The following is a 22,640-nucleotide window of genomic DNA, read 5'->3' as shown; positions in this document are numbered from 1 at the left end:
AAATGACTCCCTAAGAAGCACAAGTGCTGAAGTTTGCATTTATTTTGGTGGTGAAAATAGGAAAGGGGAAAGAAATCTCAAGGAGAAAGTAACTGAAGGCAAAGAACCTCGGAGTCAAGATTAAAGCAACGGTGTGCAAAAAGTAAACTGCTGTTTGACGGTGCACAGAGAGTGCGCGAGCAGGAGCTTGGACTCGGCTGCACGGCTTTGTCCAGCGCAAGGACTCGTGAATCATTTTAACTTCATCTCACCCATATTACATAGTTGTTTTCTTCCCCATAAAGAACTGATTTGAGAGAAGGGCACATTTTAGTCAGCAGACAAGGGGAAGGGCAGGCAGTGCCGATCAGCCAGTTTCCCTTTCACGGGACATTGCCCTCCCTTCCTTATCCTATAATTGTTCCTAAAAACAAAGACATATTTTCATTTAGCAAAATACCACTGCCAGTCTTAAACTGGAATAAGGAGGTTCTTTCTGTGTCCAGCTAACCTCTTCTGCAGAGGAAGAAACTGCAAACATGGCCTTTATTCTGTGCATTTCCTGGAGGAAAGGCGACTGAACAGAAATTCAGATAAGGAAACTAATTCTGTTGCTGTTCTTCATATTTCATGAAGTGTATTAATGGGGATAACAATACCCATTAGACATCCTATTCAGTAACATTTTCAGTACCCAGCTGAGTCCACATGTAAACCATAATGGCACATGGAGACTGTCGTAAGAACCATATCAAATCAATTTAGTTTTATATAGTGCCTCTCAAACTATCTCAAGGTGATTTACAGTGTAAAAAGAAAATAACGGGCTAGTGATTTAGTGGAGTAAGGCATGGCAGCTGTCAGGCAGGAAGGCAAAAGTGCTGTGTGGAGATGCAAAACTCTAATTTAAAAGCAGCACAAAGGTAAATATATCTCTTTGTGTTCCCAGTACAAGAAGCAGCCAGGTAGCTAAGGCGGGCTGGGTTCAGTTTAACTCAACTGTTGCACAAAGCACTGAGGGGCTTTTCCATTTACAGACTGGACCCTAAAACTGAAACATTACCACTCCACTGTTGAGATTAGGAAAAGCCAGGAAAGAAATATTTGTGACCAATTCATTTTAGCAGTTTTACCATCATATTTCACAACCTCAGAAATTTCAGACTTCCTGTGGGTTGGACTTGTGCCCTACAGGCTTATTAAGTCAAGGAGGCAGCTTTAAGTGCCTTTTTCATGGAAAATGTTAAGAGCCTCTCTTGAAGAAGCAAGACTCTAGTCAAGAAACCTTGAGCTTGCCAGTGTGGCAACCATTGCACTTCTGTTAAGCAAAGGCAGCTACAGGTGGAATTCCCTTCAGATCACAAGACTGAAGCGGCAAATGCTTTGCTGCATCTCTTCTTAATGGACCAGGTCTTCTCAGCTCTGCCCATCCCCATATAGCCCCTGAGGAGCAGCCAGCTCACAGCTGGACCTTCTCAGAGAAGCAATTTATCAATTCTTCTGAGCATGCTTTAAGTTGGAGGTGTCTTCAGCTACAGGACACCTCTTCTGTGGGTTCTCACTGTCCTACTCAAAGTGAAGCCGCCCAAGTGAAGCCATGAAAACGTCCATCAAATAGTTCAGAATGGCCCGTGGATATGAATGTTTTGATGAACTTTAGGCAAGACAGAGGGGATACTAATGACTTCCTAGGTGAGGAACTGAGTATACAGAATCACAGAGCAGCTCAGGTAGGAAAAGACCTTTAAAGATGATCTGGTTCAACCTTTCATGGGAAAGGGATCCAAGGTGATATTATCTAGCACTCTGTCCAACAGCATCTTGGATGAGGACGTTTCCACAACCCCATGGAAGTTGTTCCTATGTGCCATTTCTTTGAAAGGCCCATTTTCCCCTCCAGGACACACTTGGAATTTGTCATTGCTGCTGCCTGTAGGCCAGGGAGATGGTGGGAACCTGACCTGCTCCTGCTGTCCCTGCCATCAGCCGTGACAAAAGGCTGCTTCTCAATTTCCCCAGCGAGCATGTAGGACTGTTAAGGATGTCAAAGCTGTGAAGAGCCTGAATTATGATTACTTGAAAAAGTGCCTCCCCCCTCTACCATCTTGGCAAGTGCTGAGCTTGTTTAACAGCCTCAGGGCTGGTGCTCAGTGTTCTCATACAGAGCTCTCCACGGGGGAATTCCCTGCTCCCACACGTTCCAGGCTGCTAACTGTGCTGTAGCACCATCTTGCAGAGCTTGGCTGCGTGAGTCACGTGAGGCTGTAAGTACTGGTGTGATGTCTATTCATCTGGGCAAGTGTCTTCTTTTCCTTTCTGCTGTGCAAGCAGTATATATTTTATTAAATAAAGTACCAGTTCCCTATGCAAATGAGAGCACTTTGGAGCGATGACACACTGACATACTGGATGTTAAATATGTATATCATTTAAAAACCTAAGCAAGAACAAAAAATCATTTATAAATATTAAAGAGCATGAAGTCTACTTTTTGTTTTCATTGTGCTTCTGATCTTGCACTCTGAGAAAAATACTCCTCACAGTGTAAGACTGAATTATCTGTCCAAGAACTAAACCTATAATTTTATTCTATCAGTCAAGCTGCATGTCACACTATTTTTATATCGAGACAATCAGGTTCTTTGAAGCACAGACACACACCCACTTAAAAGAAGTGTTCCACTGAAAGCAGAAGAACCAGCATTAATTTGTATCTTTCAAGGGACTGATAACTAAACGGAGAAATGCACTTCCTAATGAAATGAAGGTTTCTTTGCAGGCCAGGATGATATCCCATTAGGACATCTGGATCCAGATTCATCCCTTTTGATTGCAAGCATCTAACCTGGCTTCGAATCACTGACTTCTAATGGCTTCAAATGTGTCCTTTGGAGATTGTTATTTCTCTTTCTTGACAAGAGAGGACAGTATGCCACTGGAACTCCTACTCTCAGTACCTTAGTTAGGTATCTATAAAAATTTAAATGAATCTAGGCCTTGCTCTGTTTTTGTAAATCTTTGTTGTGTGGGAAACCTGTTAGAACATCTGTCACTCAGCCTATTGCTATGGCACAGTCAACCTTACCTCTAGGACATATTTATTGCTGCAGAGGGTTTAAACATCCCTCTGGGAAGATGCAGAAATTTCCCATGAAGAGAAATCATTGTTAAAGCACCACCACCAGGGAATCAGTTTGAGATTACATGTGAAGGAGCATATCTGTGCTTCCTTCTGCCCAAAGTAACTTGCAAATATCAGAAAAGTTTCAGAACAGACTGTAAATATCCTGTGCCCATTTTACAATCTGAGAAAACAGGTACATGGGTCAAATATGACGTGCACAGCGTGGCAGAGAATGGAAACTCCAGCTCTGGAGTCCTTGTAATTTCCCTTGATGTAATGCCACCATTTTTTCTTGATGAAGAAGCAACTGCTCTCAGATTGGTCTTCATTGCACCTCACTAACTATTCTGTGTGCTTCTGCCATACTATGGATGGCAGGAGTGCCATGGGACAGCCATGGAGGGATTTGGCATCTGGAAACCTGAACCAAGACTGGCTGAAAGGAGGCAGTACCATCGTTCTCTCACTTTACTAACTCTGCTATCAGTAAAATGCCTTTCCCCATTTCCAGATGGGAACTGGAGCAGTAGGAAATATTTTCCCTCATTCCTCTGTTGACAGAAATTTGAAGACAAATGGTCATTTTGGTAGATTTAAAAAGCAGTGGAACTACATGCCCCAAATGAATGGGCAGCAGGAACTCATACTGGCAGCGCTCAATGGCTGCACATGAAACTAGCCAGGCTCAGTAAATGAAACCAGATCCCAGAATGCAGTCTGAGATAACTGAAAGTATGCATTGAAATTTATCACAGGAAAATGTCTGACTGGGAAAAAAAAAACCCCACAAAGTGTTCTGCTCTGCCCCTGCACCTCCAAAACATATTGTACCATTTAAATGCTCTAGACAGACATCTGCCAAAAATGCAATTAATTCTCCTGAAGGTCAAATGTATTTCTCCCATAAAACAGTTGAAGCAGCAATTGTACGTCTTGATTACCCTTCTGAAAGCAACCCAGCAAAAATCCAAGGATTGTTCTTCTGTTTGAAGTTGGATGTTTATTGCTTACTGGCAGTGACTTTTGTTGCAAAGGCTAAACGCGGTCAGTAAAATGATTGTAGCCCTCCCCCCCAGAAAGGGTGAGACCCAGTGCAGCCTGTCCAAAATTCCCCAGAAGATTTGTAGTTCTATTTGGAGTGTCACCCTGTGGACACAGCTCCTGCCATGAGCTCCCCTCCTTTTGAGAGCCCTGAGATCCAGCTCTCAGGAATGCACGGTGATGGAAACAACAAAAGATGACAGTACCTCCCAGCTCCAAACCACACTGTTCTGTGGCAGTCTGGCACGACCCTGGCTGCCCTGGGGCAAGTGGAGGTGTGTTGGGGGTTAGAAGTGGGAGTTTCTGTGCCAAAATACAGTGTCTGTTACCAAAGACCATTTTTCTACATAACTATATATGAAATGCCACCACCTCTTTTGAACTGGGTAGGAAATAACTGTGGTATCTGTTGCTAAGTGTTGAGGTCTCTTGCGTTACACCACAGATGTAGAACTCTGCACACAGAGAAGAGACCAGAGAAGCCCCCTGCTCATCCACAGATGAATTAAGCCCCTTGTAAGCTCGAGTTCATCCTTAGAAGTCAATTTCTGGATTGGATTATAATTTTGTTTCTCTCTCACAGTCTGTGTAAGACCTGCAGGTTTGTTCACTCGTGATTGCCACCATAAATTTTTGGAGTCTGGCTTACAAAGCCTGTAACAACTTTGTTTAGCAAAGGTGTGCCTTGTAGCATTCCTTCAGTAATGCCACTTTGGCTGCCCCTTACCTCTGGGGTGAGGTATTTCATCATGATTTCCTTTCCTTTCTCTCCCAGCTTTTCATCTGGAGCAATTTCATATTCTGCCTGGAACAGATATTAAAAAAAAAAAGAGTCAATATTTGCACTCATATTTCACCATTATAACTTCATTTTGGATGTGGCCTTAATGGAATGCTCTGTCTGAAGAAAAATCAAGGATAAATTATATTTTCTGATGGAAACAAAACTCATAAACACAATCCTATTAAAAACTTTCCACTACACTTTGACCAAATCAGAGTGGTGCACTTTCTGAGACAATGTCTCTTAATTAACACCAATACAATCTAATTCATTTATATTTTATACCTTTGCCAAGGCAGTTTTCAGAAAGTATTCAGTGAAAAGTAGGTAAAACTGTTTCTCTGAGTAGTAGAGAAGGTTAATGCTTGTTAATTCTTGCCACAATGGGATTTCAAGCACCAGCTGAACTTCAGTATATTGCCTTTTTGGTCAAATGTGTCCTTCCTTGGTCCAACAATACTTGTGCAAAGCAGAGAGTTTGCCCATCACTTTTAATGATCCCCGACTCAGTCTCTCCAGAAGGCAGATTTCTTAGGACCAAGATAAAACAAGGGAGACCATTTAAAGGAATAGACACTAGAGGCAAAATTGTCTTTGACTTCCCCGGTGTATTAAAAAGAGAGCACCACGTGTTCCCCCACAAAGTTTACCTACACTGTAACATTCTGAGTATGTGTTGTGGTGTTATTCATGAGTTTTCATGAGCTTCAGGACAACTTATACACAAGAAACAAAAGAAGCATTGCTTGTGCACCACGAACACTCTAATCACTTCAGTTGAATTTTTGGACCCACGGCAGGCATTCAAAGGAAACATGTGCCATGTGGGACCCCAGTGGCTAAATCACAAAGCCAGGTTCTTAGAGACATTTCTACTTGGCACTGTCCAGGACACAAAACTTTAGGATCAATAAATTTCCAGGAAAAAAAATCTTTATGTAAGAGAAGGCAGCCTAACATCTTTCATGCTGTTTGTATTACAAAAAGGATCCCAGAAAATCTTGCCAAACCAATGAAGTAACCTGGTCCAATACAAGCTGTCTGCAATGATAAACGAGGAGGAAGTTAGGAAAAAACTCCAAGAAGGTAAATCAGACTGAGCTGGCAAATCATTTCAGAAGTATTGCCCAGTGGAAGATGTATGCACTGCTCTGGGCTCGGTGCAATAAATCCAAAGGCAGGCTGCAATGGATACCCCAGCTAAGCAGCCCCAGGAATGACACCAAAACCACAATGCAGTAATAATGCTATCAGCCCTGACTTAGCCATTGCAACTGGAGCTACATATTCATCCACAGACATAGCAGGTTGCTTGAACAATCTACAATTACAATCTCATTTGCTTTGGGAAATGACAACAACCGCAAATAACAGAGAAATCTGTACTGCTGATGAAAAATACACCAAAGCTAAAATCCACAAGTGCAATACTTGTCTTTTAGCGAGCATTTTGGGGATGAAGTGATTATGTTCTCATAAAGTTTAGTACAAGGGTTTTAAAAAACTATCTTCAATCTAATTTCCTGTCCTTATAGATGGTATCTGAATACGGGTCATTTCAGCTCTCCAAGCACAGACACTCTTGAAAGCTAACAGCATCTTAACAGCATTTTTCTCCATGACTTCTTGCTAGGTAAGAAAGCAATGGCAAGAGTAACAGAAGGAACAGTTTTTTAAAGGTGAAAGTTGCATCTTATTTGGACCTCCCAGTTTATGATTAGGTTTGCAGACAAACTAGGTGTTTTTTATGTAAAGAAAAGAGAAACGATGTATTTTAATAAGAGAAAATGATTGTGCTTAAAAGTAACTGTCTGTGGAGAAGACTGCAAAGAAAGGAGAGCTCCTTGGCATTGCCTCAGCATGGAAAAATCCAGGAGATTTTGTGAGTTCTCCGTTCTACCCTATTTACAATTTATCAAATCATTCTCTTTTCTTCATTTGCTTTTAGGGTCTGGATCCTGGTAACATATTGGCTCCCTAGTAAATAAAACCTGATTCCAAGTCATCATCTGCTATTTGAATTACACCAAGGCAATGTTAAAAACATCAGTGCTCCTTTTACCACAGATACACTTTTATATTTACATCCCATTCAAATTGTACAACAGGAAACAAATCAGGACCGACTAGGGGAAGACAGAAGTTTAGCAGGAATTGGATCAGTGTTTAGAAATGCAATCTGATGGGATCCAACATATGTAGAGTTAAATGCACACACACACACAGAGTATCTAATTCTATCTCAAGACAGTTGGGATGGAATAAAAGGAAAGTTTAATGATACTGTCAGAAAATGGGACATGGGTGGTGAAGGTAGGAAGTGACAGACAAGTGAGGATGTGAGAAGGAACCAGAAGCTCCAACTGTGAACAGCGTTGATTTCACTGTAGCTCAAGATCTAGAAGTCTGCTTCATTTTGTTTCTAAGTTCGTTATTATTTCACTCTTTAATGTCACTTATGAACTATTCAGCAACAGGTACTGGTGCGTTTCAAGCCAAGGATTGTTAATGCAGGACCCATGTAGAGAGACAGACTTCCCCATGCACACCCTGCCACATGCCTGAGAAGCACACCAACATACTCAACTCTCAATCTTGTGCTTAAATCACAAGATACATCCTCTTCTTCCACAATACTTCAAAGCATGGCTGCAGTTTGAAAATCCTAATTGCTAGAAATAACATCGTTACTTAAAATCCACATGGAACAAAATATTTCCTATTATTCCTTTGATGAATCCAGGCATGTGTTTCAAGGCTCCTGCTCTGAAGTCTAATAGCTTCTCCATGCCCTAGTTAGGTCAGACAGGGCCCTATTCATAGCTCATAAATGAAGGGAGGATTTATGATCACCCTGACTGCATGGGACGAGCTCTTCCTGCAGGAAAGGCTCTTTCTGTGGGCAGGCATGGATCCTTCAGTCCAAATGGTGAGAGGATGTGGGTTGGCTGCTGTTTGTTGCTAGCTTTTCTTTTGGCTACTCTTTCAGAGGTAGTAGTTACTTCAGTGGCTTCTGCTTCCCAAGAAGCAACTTGAGCTGAATGGGACCACGGGGGTGTGAAGCATCCTTCCCTTTGGACCAGTTGCCCTCAGGATGGACTGAGCAAGATTGGAGAGGAAAATACACTTCCACTGGGAAAGGGAGCAATGTCCAGCCTGTGACTCGCTGTGGGACGGAGCAGTGGGCTCAGAGATGGCTGAGCAAGAGGTTTGGGGGCTGAAGGGTGTCTGTGATCAATGGAGATCATCTCTGTGACAGTGACACAGGACTCAGGGGGTCTCACATCACCAGCTTAATTCTGACACATCGTTTCATCTAGTGTTTCATTTTAAGCTCAATATTCTTTGAGGTCCTGAAACTGTATGGCTTAAAAATATGTGAAAATTGAAAAACAGACTTGGGAGGACTCTCTCCCACAGTAGGTACGTGCTGGTTGCCTGTAGGAGCTTGGCATAGTCACAGGAGTTGGTCCCTTATATCCCCCAGGAGACAGAGATGGGAACAAATACTCCCACCAGAGCAGTTTCAGCTCCTTGGTATAAATCAGGAGCGGTGGAGTCACTTTCTGTGCATTAGCAGGAGGCTACTGGTGTTTAGGTCCCAATTTTACACCTCTGCTTTCTCAGCTCTGTCCTCATCCCCACCATCTCTGTCTCTGCTCAGACTCCAGAGTCTGCCCTGATGTTGTTCTGTGCTCCAGTGACTGCCCCTGCACTTGCCTCCACTGGAGATTTAAAATCTGTGACCAAAAATTGCAAGGCAAAACCCAGACAGCTGGGATTCAGAATAACTCACATTTCTAAATGAAAAGTGAACTTGAAACCACATTTTTCATAATTAAGCACGGGACAGAACGAGCCCTTTTGACTGTTTAAAAACACATTTTGAGTTAATGCATTTGTTGATATCAACAAACTGGCATTTCTGATGGAAAAAGCCTTGAACAGCTTTAAGACACACACACACAGATGGTTTATATACCATGTAAGGAACTGAACCAAATGAAATCTCCCTAATAGCAAGACAAGGTTTTTACAAATGTCACTAAGTGGATGCTCACTCATCCTTTTACCCCAGATAAGTGTAATGTCTAGTAAAGCATTCACCTGGAAAGTCCACCTGAGGTGATCATACCTCTCACTCCCAACCCCCATTCATTGACAGTACAAGCAGAAAGAACCTGGAGAGGCAGTGGGGCTATTTTTCTCCAGAGGAAGGATTTCTGTGCAACTTTGGTGCAAAGAAATAACATTGTGCAAGTCAGAGAGAAAACAGTGTCAGGTTGTTTTCTCCTTGACCAGAATTAACCATATCTCCTCCTCCAGTCAATCTAAATCTGGTCCACATTAACATCTTAAGAGCCCTCTCCTGGAAAAAAAGTAATTAGGAAATGATGAATGTGATTAGATGAAGCAGGAAAGGGAGTTGAGAAGCTAAAGTCTTCATTATAACAGCACACAAAAATCACAGGAGAAGAGAGGGGAACATCAGGAGCTGTCACCCTGGGAATGTGCTGTTGAGAAGGGGACAGGGCAAGAGGTCCCTGCTGAGCTGCTGCCTTCTTTTGCTGTAGGCACAGGCTGTGGTGAAGGAGACATGTATTGCTAGCAGGTTCCCTGCTCACTGATCTGCTTTTCAGCACAGGAAAATGTATTCCCTAACACTTTATTTTAATGGCTCTTTCAACAGTTCTGAAGTTGTATGGTGTTGCTAAAACAAGCGCACTTTAGGGCTGGGTGTGAATTCTTTGTTAAAGGCTTATAGGGGAACTGATTTAATCATAAACCATCTGAATGTAATGATTTATTTTATATAGATATAACGGTTTATTTTTGCATAGTTCCTCCATCAGAATGGCTATGTAAAAGCCTGGTGAACTGCTCAGGGAGGATGTGGAGTCTCCTTCCTTGGAGGTTTTCAAGACCTGCCTGGATGCATTCCTGAGTGACCTGATCTAGGTGGGACCTGGGGGGTTGGGCTAGATGATCTCTAAAGGTCCCTTCCAACCCCTACCATTCTGTGATTCTGGTTCTGCTTTCCTCCTAGCAGCCCTGGTCACTGCTCTTCTTGCAGTTAGTTGAGTGCATTGGTTAAAAAGCTGTATTGACTACTGGGAGGCACCAATTACTGGCTTCTACCAATGACTTACTGTGTGACCCGACAAAGTCACTTAGCTCTGAGCTTCACTGTCTCTCTTTAAAAGAGAGGTAGTTCAACCTCTCAACCTGCAAAAAGCTCCCATGAACAGCTAAATATTTTCCTCTATTAATTTTTGTCTTTTTATTTGATATTATGCAAAAGCTAAATATCACATCTCCTGTTAGAAAAACAACTAAGTGGAAAGAAAACGGAGGGTCTTTTTCTGCTCGAGGCATGTTACAGCAGGTGGTCTCCAAATGGTTTCACATTCCTGGTGGTCTCAGAATAAAGCTGTAAAGTCAAACTTCTGGTCTCATTATATGGCTTTTTTGCCTAACGTAGGACTTGGCCTGAATCCTGCTACTCAAAGCAGTGTGACCCTGCTGGGCGGATTTCAGTAGCAATCATCCAATTTAATGGCTATGGTCTGTGCTGCTCGACCTTAACATTGCCTAATACTGGGATTTTCGGGGGCTGGGAGCAAGCTTGTACAGAATTTAAAATCAATGAACAAAGGAGACTGCTGTTAATTAGTGTTAAAAAGAAGAGAGAAAGAGTAAATGTGCAGACTTCCACAAAGCCAGGCATTTTGTTCACTAAATCCCTGTGCTGCCAGTCTGAGCCTAACTGGGAACAGACCACAGGCCCAGTAAAGGTACATAGGGCAGCTCCAGTCTGTAAAAGCAGCCCTGGGGTGGGTGCAAAGCACACCCTCACAAAAGGATTTGTGGATATCAGCCTGGGATTGCTTGGAGACGGAGCTTTAAAAGCAAGCCAGTCCCACCACAAGCTCTCCCAGGACCGGTGCTGCCTGTGCTGCACAGATGCCGGGAAGACACAGAGCCTCAGTGCTTGGCATCGCTCCACAGGGCTACAGGAGAGTGGAATGACACAGTGCCCTCAATTCCACAGCTGGGGAGGCCAGGAGAGACTCTGGGCAGCAACGATCACCACACAGTGCTCTGGGGCTGGTGGCACTGGGGGCAGGATAGAAATGTTTCCTTTTGCCCAGCTGTTATCAGCACTGTCAGCTTAAACAGCCTCTGACTGGCATCTGCAGGGCTGGCACAATGTGGGCTCCTTCTCAGCAGCCCCTGGGAGCTGCTGGAACCAAAGTGTGCCACCTGCCCCTGCGAGGAGGTGTGAGAAGAGAACAGTCTCTCTAACCCTCCCCAACCTGGGGACAGTTTTGTCTCTGCTGTCTGAAATGACACCCATTTGGAAACAGCCTTTTGTGGCTCTCTCCCAAAGGATTCAGGAGATAGCCTCCTTGAGGGACAGTTATCACCCATTGCATTTCTTATGTGGCATTTCTGGTGGTGTTTATTGGTGGCAGTTACCTCACCAGGTGATGCTGGTTCAGTGCAGGACAAACATATACAGAGTATCCTGTCCTCCTGCCTGCACAGAGCGTTTGTCAGATGTAGTAGTTTCACATGCCTCAATGGATAAACCTTTCACTGAGGAAAATCATGATAAGGGCTAGGAATGTTAGGTAAAAGTTGTGACCAGCTAAAACTCATTTGAATAGGACTTTATTCAACAGACTTTATTTCTGTGATGCTGTAGCTCTACTATAGATACTGCAGTACTAACATAAACTTTAAGTGACTGTGTGTCCTGTCCCAGACTCTTACAATGTCAGTGCAATCCTCACGTCTCCCTGTAGCTCAGAAGAGCTTCATTGAGATACCAAAAACCAAAAGCTATTCCTGCTGGTACACGTGGTTTAGCTTTTGACCATCTCTCAGAAAACAAAGTCCCCCAGACACTCACATTCAACTGTGACAAGTTCATCTTCCTCTCTGGTATGATTTAGCCTCTTGGCTCATCAATACCTGACCCTTCCAAAGGCTCCCAGCAAGAAATCACTGAGAGGCTTTCCCACTGTGAAGAGCTTCTGACACTACACATGGTAGTACACTTTGCCAGACTGGGAAAGAGCCTCAGGTCCTCACAGGACTGAGGGGTGTTGCTCAGTGGCCACGTTAACTAATAGCTCACTGGGATGGAAAATAGAGTAGATTTGTTTCTTGTTGATCTCAACCAAGTCACTACTATACCTTGTGCCTCTGTTTTCCTATTTGATAAACCAGGATAACAATCATGTCCTTTGTAAACCACCCTGAAGTCCACCAATGAAAAGGCTGGTAAGAGCTAGATATTAGTATTATCGTACTCCTCACCCTCTCCTGTCCATTCACCATCTTCCCTTCACACCCAGTATCTCTCAGCACTGCAGGCTTCACTCACACCAAAAGATATTACTCACAGCAGCTCAGCTGCTCGAGTGTTGCCATGAAGGGAGTCTATGCCAGCCCCATGCCTGCATGCCTATCCTTCTCCCACTCCAGTGGTTCACTCTCCCCAAAGCTGGTATGAAGCTGGAGTGCCAATGAAGCTGTGATGCTGGCAGGGCCAGCTCCATCTGCTGCTGGCTCAGGTACGTTAGACACAAAATCACATCTCATGGAACAGTGATTTCCCGGGGCCAGGAGAATTTCCTCTGTTAGGAGAGTGTTGCAAAGCACCCCAAAATATGAGAAGAATTGACTTACCACAGAGTCAAGGAACCTAATGCAGCACTCGAGCTCGGGTCGAGTTTCACAGAACTGCCGAAAGAGAAGCCTTCCGATCGGCTGCTTTTCACATATGCTGCAGTAATCTCTCTCTAGAGGCAATAAAGAGAAGAAGAGAGCCATGAAAATGAGAAGAGCGTTTCCTTTTGGGTTGGTTAGGACTTCAAAGCCTTGCAAGTGAGCACAGAACCACGACCTCCCCCCAAATCCAAACTGCCGCCTTCTCCCTGCCTCCGTGTGTTGGGTATCCAAACACAAACATAATGAATGGCTTTAAGGCTCAAACATGAGACGTTCCATTTTGTAAAGCTGATGTTGGTACAGGTCCCACAAAAGCCACACAGCTATTATGAAAACAGACAGTCACGTTTTTCTGAGGTGGAAAGAGATGCACTCTGCAAAGGCACCGCTCAGGCTGGTTCCCTGTGGGAACACAGGGAGGGAATTGCAAGTTCTTGAAATGTGAGTCATACATTAGAGGGTAGGAAAAGCTGGAGTTTCTGGAGATCTTCCTGGGTGCTTCCTAGATATGCACTAAAGTGCCCCCTATCTCTGGAGATGCTCACTCTCTACTAAACAATTACTGCAAGCGATGTCAGTTCAATGGTTTCAGAGTTTGTGCTCCTCGCTCGCTGAGCACTAAGGATGGAGCATACGGCACCCAGCTGGCTTCAGTTTCACACAGCACTCCCTTACAAAACTCTATTGCCCCTCAAACACCACGTCGAAATGCCATTACCCTGTGCTGGTGAATCCAGAACCATCACTCCCAGTAAACTGAAAGGTCCTTTACTCACCACAGGGACTATCTGCAGGAAAACATGGGAGAATTAACTGGCATTGCACCAGTACAAATGCTGAGGGCTTTGAATATTTTTCTGGTGAGAGCAGCAAATTCCCCAGCCTGTTTGGAGCAGCAGTACTTGCTTGAGACACGTTATTTCTCTAGAAGCACACACATGTCAAACAACATACTGTGTTTCCTTGAGCGTTCCTCTCACCACCCTACTCGCTGCCATATGGCACTTGCTGTTATTATGGAAACAACCAGCTTCTAAACACATAACATAGCACTGCAAGCAGACATATGAAACCCACACAAGTTGTCACTGCCTTGGTTACTTCTGCCTCAGGCCTGGAGTCGCTCCTGGAGTGTCTTTTATTCCCCCTTTGCTTTGGTCCTCTGCACCCTGCAGCTCCATCCACTCCAAGGACAACATCCTCGGCTGCGATGGAGCTCGCCTTTGCCACAGAGGCACCCAGCCAAGGGTGGTCACAGGTCACACCCTGGGGACCACGTTCTGCAAAACCAGGACATCTCTCCTGACCAGCAAATGCTGAATGAGGTGTTGGACTTGCTGACCTGTCACTGGAGGTGGATGGGCAGGAGCATCCACACCTGCCTCTTGTAAGAGGAAGGAGGGTGCCTGCCCAGTGCTGTGCCCGTGTGCAGGTATGGCTGTAGTTCAGGAACTGGCCCCTGCAGCACCTACTGGGCAGTCACTGGAGACACTTGTTGGGGCTAGCTGGACTGTGCTTTTAATGCAGTAAGGCCCTGATCTGGTCCAGTCTTCTGAAGCAGTTTGGAACAAGGAACCAGCCATTTTGTGGCTAGCATTGCCAGACCATTTTGGATCAGGGTATCACAGTCTATGCAGAAGATTGCAACACCTTGATTACACACTCTAGCATATAAAACTGGATTGAAATCACTGTGTAAACTCTAACTTGAGTCCCAGTCTATCTATCAGCAGCAAACCCATGAAACTGGTTTGTTGGAGCCTCCAGCATGGAGCAACACAACCCCGACACATAAGGAGAGGAAGCCAGGGGGCTGGCTTGGATGCCAGAGCAGCCCTGGAGCTGCCCCTGGGGGTGGAACAAGCTTGTGCTGCTTGACCAAGTAGCTTTTCTACTGAAAAGGTAATTGCTGAAGGGATGCACAGACACACAGAGCACTAAGGTAAGTGAGGGAAGAGCCTGAGTGAATCAAAACAGCCACTCACAATGTCCCAGAGGCCAGCATGAAGCCAGAGGCTGAACAGCTCAGGTGAGCTCTCCTGGGAGGTCTGAAGGTTGAACTACATCTGTCTGATGCTATTTTGCTCTACCTTGACTAACTCACTCCTCCAAGGGTTTGAATAAAATATATACCCTGAACATTGGCAGCACACAGCTTGTCTGATGGCAGGACTCAATCCCTCCACAAGTCTAAACCCACGGCAAGCTTCCTCCTGTTAAACAAGCAGTGCAAAAAAACATGTGACTGTCTGAATTTGTAACAGAATAAACCACAAAGGAACAAATACATTAATCAGCTAGTTTGCCCTACATTTTCTCTTTTTATTTGATGCACGATGACAACACTTGTTGTACAACATGCAGTTAGTTTATCAAAGCTGTTACGATACGGTGACACTCACTATAGCAGAGGATGCTCTTCAAACAAAAGGGCTGGTGATATCAGCTAAATAAGCATGCAAATGGCACATCCAATAGCTGTACTTTCTACCACAGCAGGAAAAGAAAGCAAACAGCTAAACAGTGTTACATATGTGAATGAGACAAAATGAAGACGTCACAGACTTCCTCCTACGGTACATAACTTGGCCAACACCTGAGAAGGGTGACCCGTTCGTAATGAGGAAAAAGGAAATACCAGAAATAATCTCTGAAAACACAAGAGTCAGTTCCCTCAAGCCATCCACTCCTCAGTCATGTTCATTTAAGTGCTGGATATACCAATACAGACAATAAACACATGATGCAACTGCTTTCATTCCTTGTAGGTGACGCAAAATATTTTCTTGGGCTCTGATCTTGCCATTGGCCTCGCTAAGCCAGCAAGGCATCTGCACTTAACTAGTTCTTGGGATGCATACGTCCAGAAGAAAGAAAAACACCTCTCTCAGCTACAGCAAAGAGAAAGACTAGATAGTTTTATTACAGTAAGGAAAGCAGAAGTGTTTTAACAGCGTGCTGCACCCCAGAGACCTGGCTGAAGCACCCCGAGTCGTACTGACGAGCTGCTGCAGGAGGGGAGGGGATGGTGAGGCAGGCGGGTACCGCAGCCAGGGCTCCCCTGGGCTGGGACTGATGGTCCTGTCACTGTGGTTCAGCTGCCAGTAAAAATATCCACCCAGTTTCAAAAGTTTAAAAAATAGAAAGAATGATTTCCTGAGGAAATGGAAATGTTAAACACTTGGAAGTGAAACCATATGCTTACGATGATGAAGTGTAACTAAAACAGCTCTGAGAGCAACATCTTTGGTCGTCAGACCCTCCTGCCTCAGTGTAATCCTGTTTAACACCTGCAAAGCCACCCAAAACTGGGCTGAATAGCTGGGTGGGTCAGAGCCCTAGGAAAGCAAATGCTACTCACTGGTGAAAATATCACTGTCAAATAATGTGCACGTGAGGGTGAAATCTTCATCTTCCTAACAGAGTAATGACACAGATTAATCTAGAAAAGGTATTCTATAGAACACCATCATAAACATTCATAAGCAAATAAAGACAAGCAACGTTTATTCTAAACCCTGCTGACTCCTTGCTCCTTTACTTTGTAGCTTTTGTATTGAAATGCTGCTTTAAAGGGCACTCAGCACCCAAATAGCTACACCTGCATACAGATAACACCATCACCATTCAAAGTCTATGGCCAAATTTTTTCCTTAATAGATACTCTGGTAAGGTTATAATAAAGCAAGCTGCTGCTGCTAAAATCCCTGACTTTCAGGTAGAAGGGAAAAATGAGTCTAACATTTGAACTAGACTGTGCCTTGTGAAGATCTTTTCATTTCCCATTTGAATACTTACCATTTTTTTGCTGGCTCAAAAGATCACCTTAGCAATGTTGGAGAGAAACAGCAGTCGGCAGAGAGAACAGTTCCCTCATCCTCTTTCACATTTGCAATAGATCTGTGGGTTTTGATGGGTTAGTGGTGAGCTACAAAACTGATTCTTGGCTGAAAATCTGACTTTTCTGATACTGTTTCATTCGGTGTAAACTGCAGGTGTTTAAGCAAGACTGCTATGGAAAGTTGTACTTTTGTTTCTAGGCAGAAGCCCTCATTTTGAAGGGCTACGAATGCAACACCTGCGATCAGCTGGTGAGGCTTCCTCCTGTGGATGTTTGTGGGGAAGGATGAACTCACTTTAAATCTCATTTTTCAGGTCTATAAAAGCCAGGAATATCTTTTAGTCTTTTCAGTCATTACTGGTGTGCCCAATGATTGCATTTATGTACTATCTATTAAGTAGCATTTTATCTCCCAACATGCTGAAATCCCAAGAGAAGATACTTCAATGAAATGCAGGGAGACTTGCCAAGAAGACATGAACCATGCTGCTGCAAGGGGAAATTTGGACTTCTCCTTTGGATCTCTGCTCTCCTTGGCATTAAATCAGCCTGGAGTGAACCTGAGTAACATCCAAATGCATTGTAATTCTGCTGCCTAAAACAAAAGGAAAAAAACCCAAACAAACAAAACAAACCTTAAAATCCCTCATGAACACCTTGAAACCCCAAATAGATGCCAGAAGAGCTAATTGTTCTTTTCCTGATGATGCTCAATGACCCAGGATGAGAGCTCATCTTCCCAATTTTTTTTGTTCTTTAAAGCTAATCAAAATCATTCAAATAAACATTGTTCCAAGCCTATTATTTCTCAGCTGCTTTCTTCTTTTAGCTTGTTTTAGCCCAGAACATCAAAAAGCACACCAAGCTCATGGAGGAAAGCATTTGAATACGAGGAAAACCTCAGTCCCTATGCTCAGGCTGGACAATAGGCAGCAGCACCGGAGCCAGAAGGGCCTAACAGTCAGTTCCTAAGATTGTGGGCACACCAAAAGTAGAACTTTCTTTTTCCACAGAGCTGAGGCCCGTCAAAGCGATTCCACCAGCCCTGGGTTAGATGGCAGCTTCAGCTAGAGATGTCCCTAAGTCACATGTCTCCCTCCTCATTCAAACTTGGGCGAAGATGCTGCTAAAAAAGATCTTTTTGGCTCATCTCTGCTTTCTACATGCAAAGCCTCTTACAAGGGCACAAAATGAAAAGGAGGACAAAAGCAGGAACTAAAAGCAAGATTAGAAAGCATGCAGCAGGACAGAACTAAGCAGACTCTCACAGCCCATTGTACAGTGTACACTTGTAGCACTCTCCTTTTTGTGTCAAAAAAAAGAAGACTAAAGCTTTTCAAGTTTACAGAACTGTTTTGTGTCCAGTCTGGGTACTAATGGAAAACAAAATTGCATCTTTAAACACTGAATAACCTCATTTAGAGCTATATTAATATAAATACATTTTTCATTTAAACCCAGCAAGCCCAACACTAGAGCTTATAAATATGTCTTAGAATTTATTGCTGCTCTTCTCCAGAGGAAAGTGGAATTACCACTGTCTACATATAAACTTAATAAATAGTGCATACTAAACTGTCTAGCCTCTGAGGCTGATGAAAGTTGCTCCTTATCAAAGGATCCTTTGTGGATGCTTTAAAAGGATTTAAATTGCTTTGATTGCATTATTAACAGTGTCTGTGTTGCTCTTGTATTTCAGAATAATCTGGAAAGCTGGAACATTTGCTCTTGCACTCTACAAAAGACAGTTTTCCATCTCTAATAAATACGCTTCAATACAAAAGATAATCCCGTGTTCAAAAGCAAGATCCCGAGATTGCCCATGTTAGCACTGCTGCAGACTCAATTAATGCCTTCTGATTAATGGCCTTCAGCACTGGAGACACCACGGACAGTCAGAACTTCATAAACTTTGCTGGGAACTCACAGAGAAAAACAAATCACGTTTCTTAGGGAAACTGAAAATATGGACCCATTTCTGATGAAGAAACGTGGATCTTGCTGTTTAAAGTGTGGAACCTGGCCATGTACACGTACAGTGAGGTAGTGAGGGATCTCCTCGTCATAGTGACCACTAGGGACTGTTGCAGGAATGGGAGGAAGCAAGGTAAGTGTTTTCTCCTTTGTGTCTGTTTTTTTCCTGGGATTCTGAGTTTGTTTGATTTAGGTTTTTGTTGCTGAGGGTTTTGTTTGGTTTGGTGTATGTTTTTTTAAATATGGAAGCCAGTTGTTGAGATGCTGAGGACTCTCCACCCACCTCGTCTCCAGCAATGCATTTAAAAAAAACCAAGGCAAGCCAGATGGTTAGAGAATACAAGACAGGAATAAAAATGCCTCATTTCAGCTCATTCAAACATTCCCAGGAACTGTGGCAGTAAGTCACGTTATAAAAGCCTAATGCAAGCATCTAGACTCCTGTGGGAATTCAGTTACCAGTACAACTAATATTCTGCGCCCTGCAGACCTCAGTGGCGTGCTGCATTTATAAAATGGGGCTAACAGCACTGCCCTACCTCAGAGCAGCGTGGCCAGAGTAAGTATATTAAAGTGTGTGAGCCCAGAGTGCTACTGGATAGCCCTGTGGCTCCTTCCTATTTACTTGCAATGCAAACTCCCGGGGCAGAAACTGAGTCCAAGACAGCACAGCAGAGCCTTTTTATACATTAACCGCTATACTGCTCCAGAACTTCACCTGGCACTTCACAGAGATTAAAAACGACGACGTAGCCCCTGTCTTAGAGAGTGTTTATCTTGGCAGGGCCTGAGCTGCGCAGGTGCAGGACAGAAACTCTGAAGCCAAGGGCTGTGATTGCTGGTGGCAAAGGCACACTCCCTCTAACAATAAATATTTCATCTGTTTTCTTGATTTTTAACGAAATATGGAAATTGTTACGATTTATGACTGGATAATGGCTTGATAGATTCTTTATTTTAAACAGCAGCTAGTCCTGGTCTGCAGTTAAAGCCAGCACTTCTGGCCGTGCAAAGCTCCAGACCTTACATGTGAAGCCCTGGGGAAGAACATGCTTTTTGGCTTTGGTTGATTTGTTTTTCCCCTTGAGTTTAGGATTTTCTACAGAAGGACTTGGAGACCCTCCTCGATGCTGTTAGATTGAGCATTGTTTTGGCATTGGCTATCCAAGTTTAATTAATTAAAAATACAAATGCAATCAAGCTTGCTTGAGACAATGGAATTACCCCAAACTGGTTTCAAGTCCTGCCAATTTCATTTTCCCTGCTTGTCAGCTGTCTTTTTTTAAAACAAACAAAATTTAATCTCCTGATGATCGAACATCTAATGTAATTATTCAGACACAGACAGTGTTTGCTTTGTAGAACTCCCCTTATTTCCACTCTTTTCACGGCGTTAGGCTACAGGGATAAACTCCACGGCTTAAACTCCACACATCACAGCAGCATTACACTGAAGATGGAAACAGTCCAAACCTTAGAGTTGGACCAATATGGAAAAAATGTTTGGAGAACACAGTAACAAATTGGCAGCTAAATACACTTTGGTGATATATGTGGGTCTTCTCATTTGTTTTTTTCAAAGGAGCTGTATTGAAGCTTTGCTCCTGGAGTTTTATCTGAGAGTCAAATCCCACAAACAGTTGCATAAATATGTTTGCATGAGTACTTGAACCAGAACATGTATGTGGCTTTGTTGATTTTGGACAAACATTTTGGCAGGAGGGATAACAACCCACCCACTCTTTTTGAAGCAGCAGCAGGAGGATCAAACAAGATTCTATAAGCTCAATACAGTCATTGCAGAGAAAAACATGAGTGGGGTCCAGTGCCTGGGGAGGGATACTCAGCTGTCTCAGGGGAGACATTTGGTCACCCAGCCTTATGCCAGGAGCACAGTCAAATGGCCAACAGGAAAAGCTCTGCCCTCAGACTAGGCTATTCTCCAGTGGAAGACAAATTCTCATCCCAAGGAAATCTGAGTTACTCTGCTGAGTTATTTCAGCCCTTCCCCAACACCTCTGGTATCTTCTAAAAGTTACTCCTTCAGGCAACTGCATCCTTTCCACAAAGGTCACTGACCAAGCCCTCAGTTCAAAAGCAAACTGCAGATACTCCAGGGTCAAGAGTGGCTTTAGCTTGAGAAGACAGAGCTTGCCATTATTGTTTGAGCCCCTTCAAATCATAGAAGCAAAAATGTGTATTGTTGTGTGAATTATGTGCTGCAGGGAAAGATGACAAATAATTGTTACAAATAATGAAGGTGATTTTTAAGCCTGCTGAAATGGATGGAAAGATTACCATGAATTCCAGTGGGCCTTTGATCAAGCCTATTTTTCCCACCTCTGTTGAGGACGATTTACATGAATAAAACACTCAGTCTGTCTCTCGGCTCCACAGTCAACATCAGCATGACAGTGGAAATACATGCACTGCGATTAATCATCAGGAAATGTGGATTGTGAATGTGCAATGGGAATATTTAAAAATCTATTTTATTGAAATTGTTAGGCACCATGCTCTTAAATGCACCTTTTCTTTTGCATTTGGCTACCAATTAGAATAACGGTATGGAAAGGGGACAACAAGCAAAAAAGAGCAGGGAGACAGATTGACTGACTGATAGACAAACAGATGCATAGGTATGTTAAACTTCTAGTTAAAAAATTCAAATGACTAGTAGTAAGTGAGTTACCATTCCCACCAGTTACATTTGAAAAGCACATGCCCTTTGATGAGGTTTCCTGAGCAGAGTCATCTTTGTGGATGGTCACGAAGCTATTCAGGGCACGGTGGACCTCCAAGCTACTCTTTCACACCCATCATGGAAGATGCACCATCACCAATATTTCCCAGCACTAGAATGTGGTGCTTGTTCTGCAGCCCCAGGGGAAGGGCTGCCCACACCATAACCGTGACCACCAGCCTGAGCAGAAAAGGAGTTTGTCTTTATCTTAAATGACTTTCAACAATGTCTCTGCGGCAAGGCCAGAGGAATGGAAAAAATCCCTCAAAGAAGTATGAAAGCTCACCTCAGAAGCACCCTGGGAAATTCAAGGAACAAACACTTGGTTGTTCTCATTTTGTTCTGCTTTGGATCTGGATGACAGAACTGGATGATCCGTCCTCAAAGAAGGTAGCTATTGAGATCTTTCTTTTTCATTTGAGACTTTTATGTCCAGTCTTACAGATTTTAACTGAAATACTGGACTTCTTTTCTGTCTAGTGCTGTTATTTAGACTCCTGCCTGGTGATATTCTGAGTAATATGTGCTGAAAGAAAATTTCAGCAAAAGTTGTAATTTGAATGTTTAAGGTTATGAAATCTACAGAACTGTTGCTGTTGTACATAGCACAAAATAAACATCTCGATTCCAGGAAACTGAAGGAGACATCTTGTGAATCGCTTGCTGAAGACGAAAAGACTTCTGCAAAACTACTCTTTGACTTTGAAACTAGTCTGGGTAGAAACCAAAGCAGCCATAAAGGACTAAACTTTTACCAGGTCAATAAAACAGCAGAATGCATCTAGCCACCGGCACAGTCCCTCTGCAAATGCGTATTTTAAGCAGTATATGTTGCTGACAGCCACGTAGTAAAACTGTCCCTGAGGATTACTAACTCTGCATGCCATACAACACTCACTGCAAATTCTAAGCATCTCAGCCATTTTACTAGTGATTCCTGCAACAAAATACTAGATGCTATTAGTTGTTACTTCATTGCTAAATTTACCTTTTTTTCCCCCCCTTTCAATTTTCCTCCTCATGCTTTGAAGCCCCAGACTGCAAGAACAGCATAACTCCACCTTCTTATACTGGCAAGTTATTTTTCTAAGTGTTTGGCAATCCCAGCCTTTGAAAAGATTGCAAAATAAGCTCAACCATCAGTGATGCACTGAAAGTAAAAGAAATTGATCCTCAAGAATTTGAAGAGGTATCACTGACCTTTGACAACTGTGCTAAATCACCACTTAGCTGGATCTTTTGCCTAAGTACAAGTTGTCTCCTTGTAATAATACAGACACTGATTTTCACCTGGTTTACATTCACAGGCTGATTTGACTGCCTGCTGAGGGACAGCCCCCTCTGAGTGGGCGTGAAGGAGCTGAGCTGCTGAGTAAAACTGATAGGAATAGTAGAAAAGAGGTTTTGAAGTCAT

General features: G+C 43.3%; 1 protein-coding gene across 2 annotated transcripts in view; it reads right to left on the bottom strand.

The window, feature by feature from the left end:
- The window catches only part of GRK5 (G protein-coupled receptor kinase 5), a 156,872-nt gene that overhangs the window by 49,138 nt on the left and 85,094 nt on the right, over positions 1 to 22,640 (bottom strand). Inside the window, exons 1-3 of one of the 2 annotated variants that reach the window (XM_062001097.1) lie at positions 14,802 to 14,850; positions 12,627 to 12,739; positions 4,872 to 4,949 (exon numbers count right to left, since the gene is read on the bottom strand). In XM_062001097.1, the coding sequence (XP_061857081.1) occupies positions 4,872 to 4,895 (24 nt within the window). In that variant the 5' untranslated portion in view covers positions 4,896 to 4,949; positions 12,627 to 12,739; positions 14,802 to 14,850. Of the gene's footprint in view, positions 1 to 4,871; positions 4,950 to 12,626; positions 12,740 to 14,801; positions 14,851 to 22,640 lie in introns of those variants that run through there. The other variant, XM_062001096.1, reaches the window with a different exon arrangement.

This window comes from Colius striatus, chromosome 8, assembly GCF_028858725.1.
Source record: "Colius striatus isolate bColStr4 chromosome 8, bColStr4.1.hap1, whole genome shotgun sequence".
Lineage (NCBI taxonomy): Eukaryota > Metazoa > Chordata > Aves > Coliiformes > Coliidae > Colius > Colius striatus.
The sequence above is the reverse complement of the archived record's forward strand: the minus strand, read 5'-3'. Positions and strand labels throughout refer to the sequence as shown.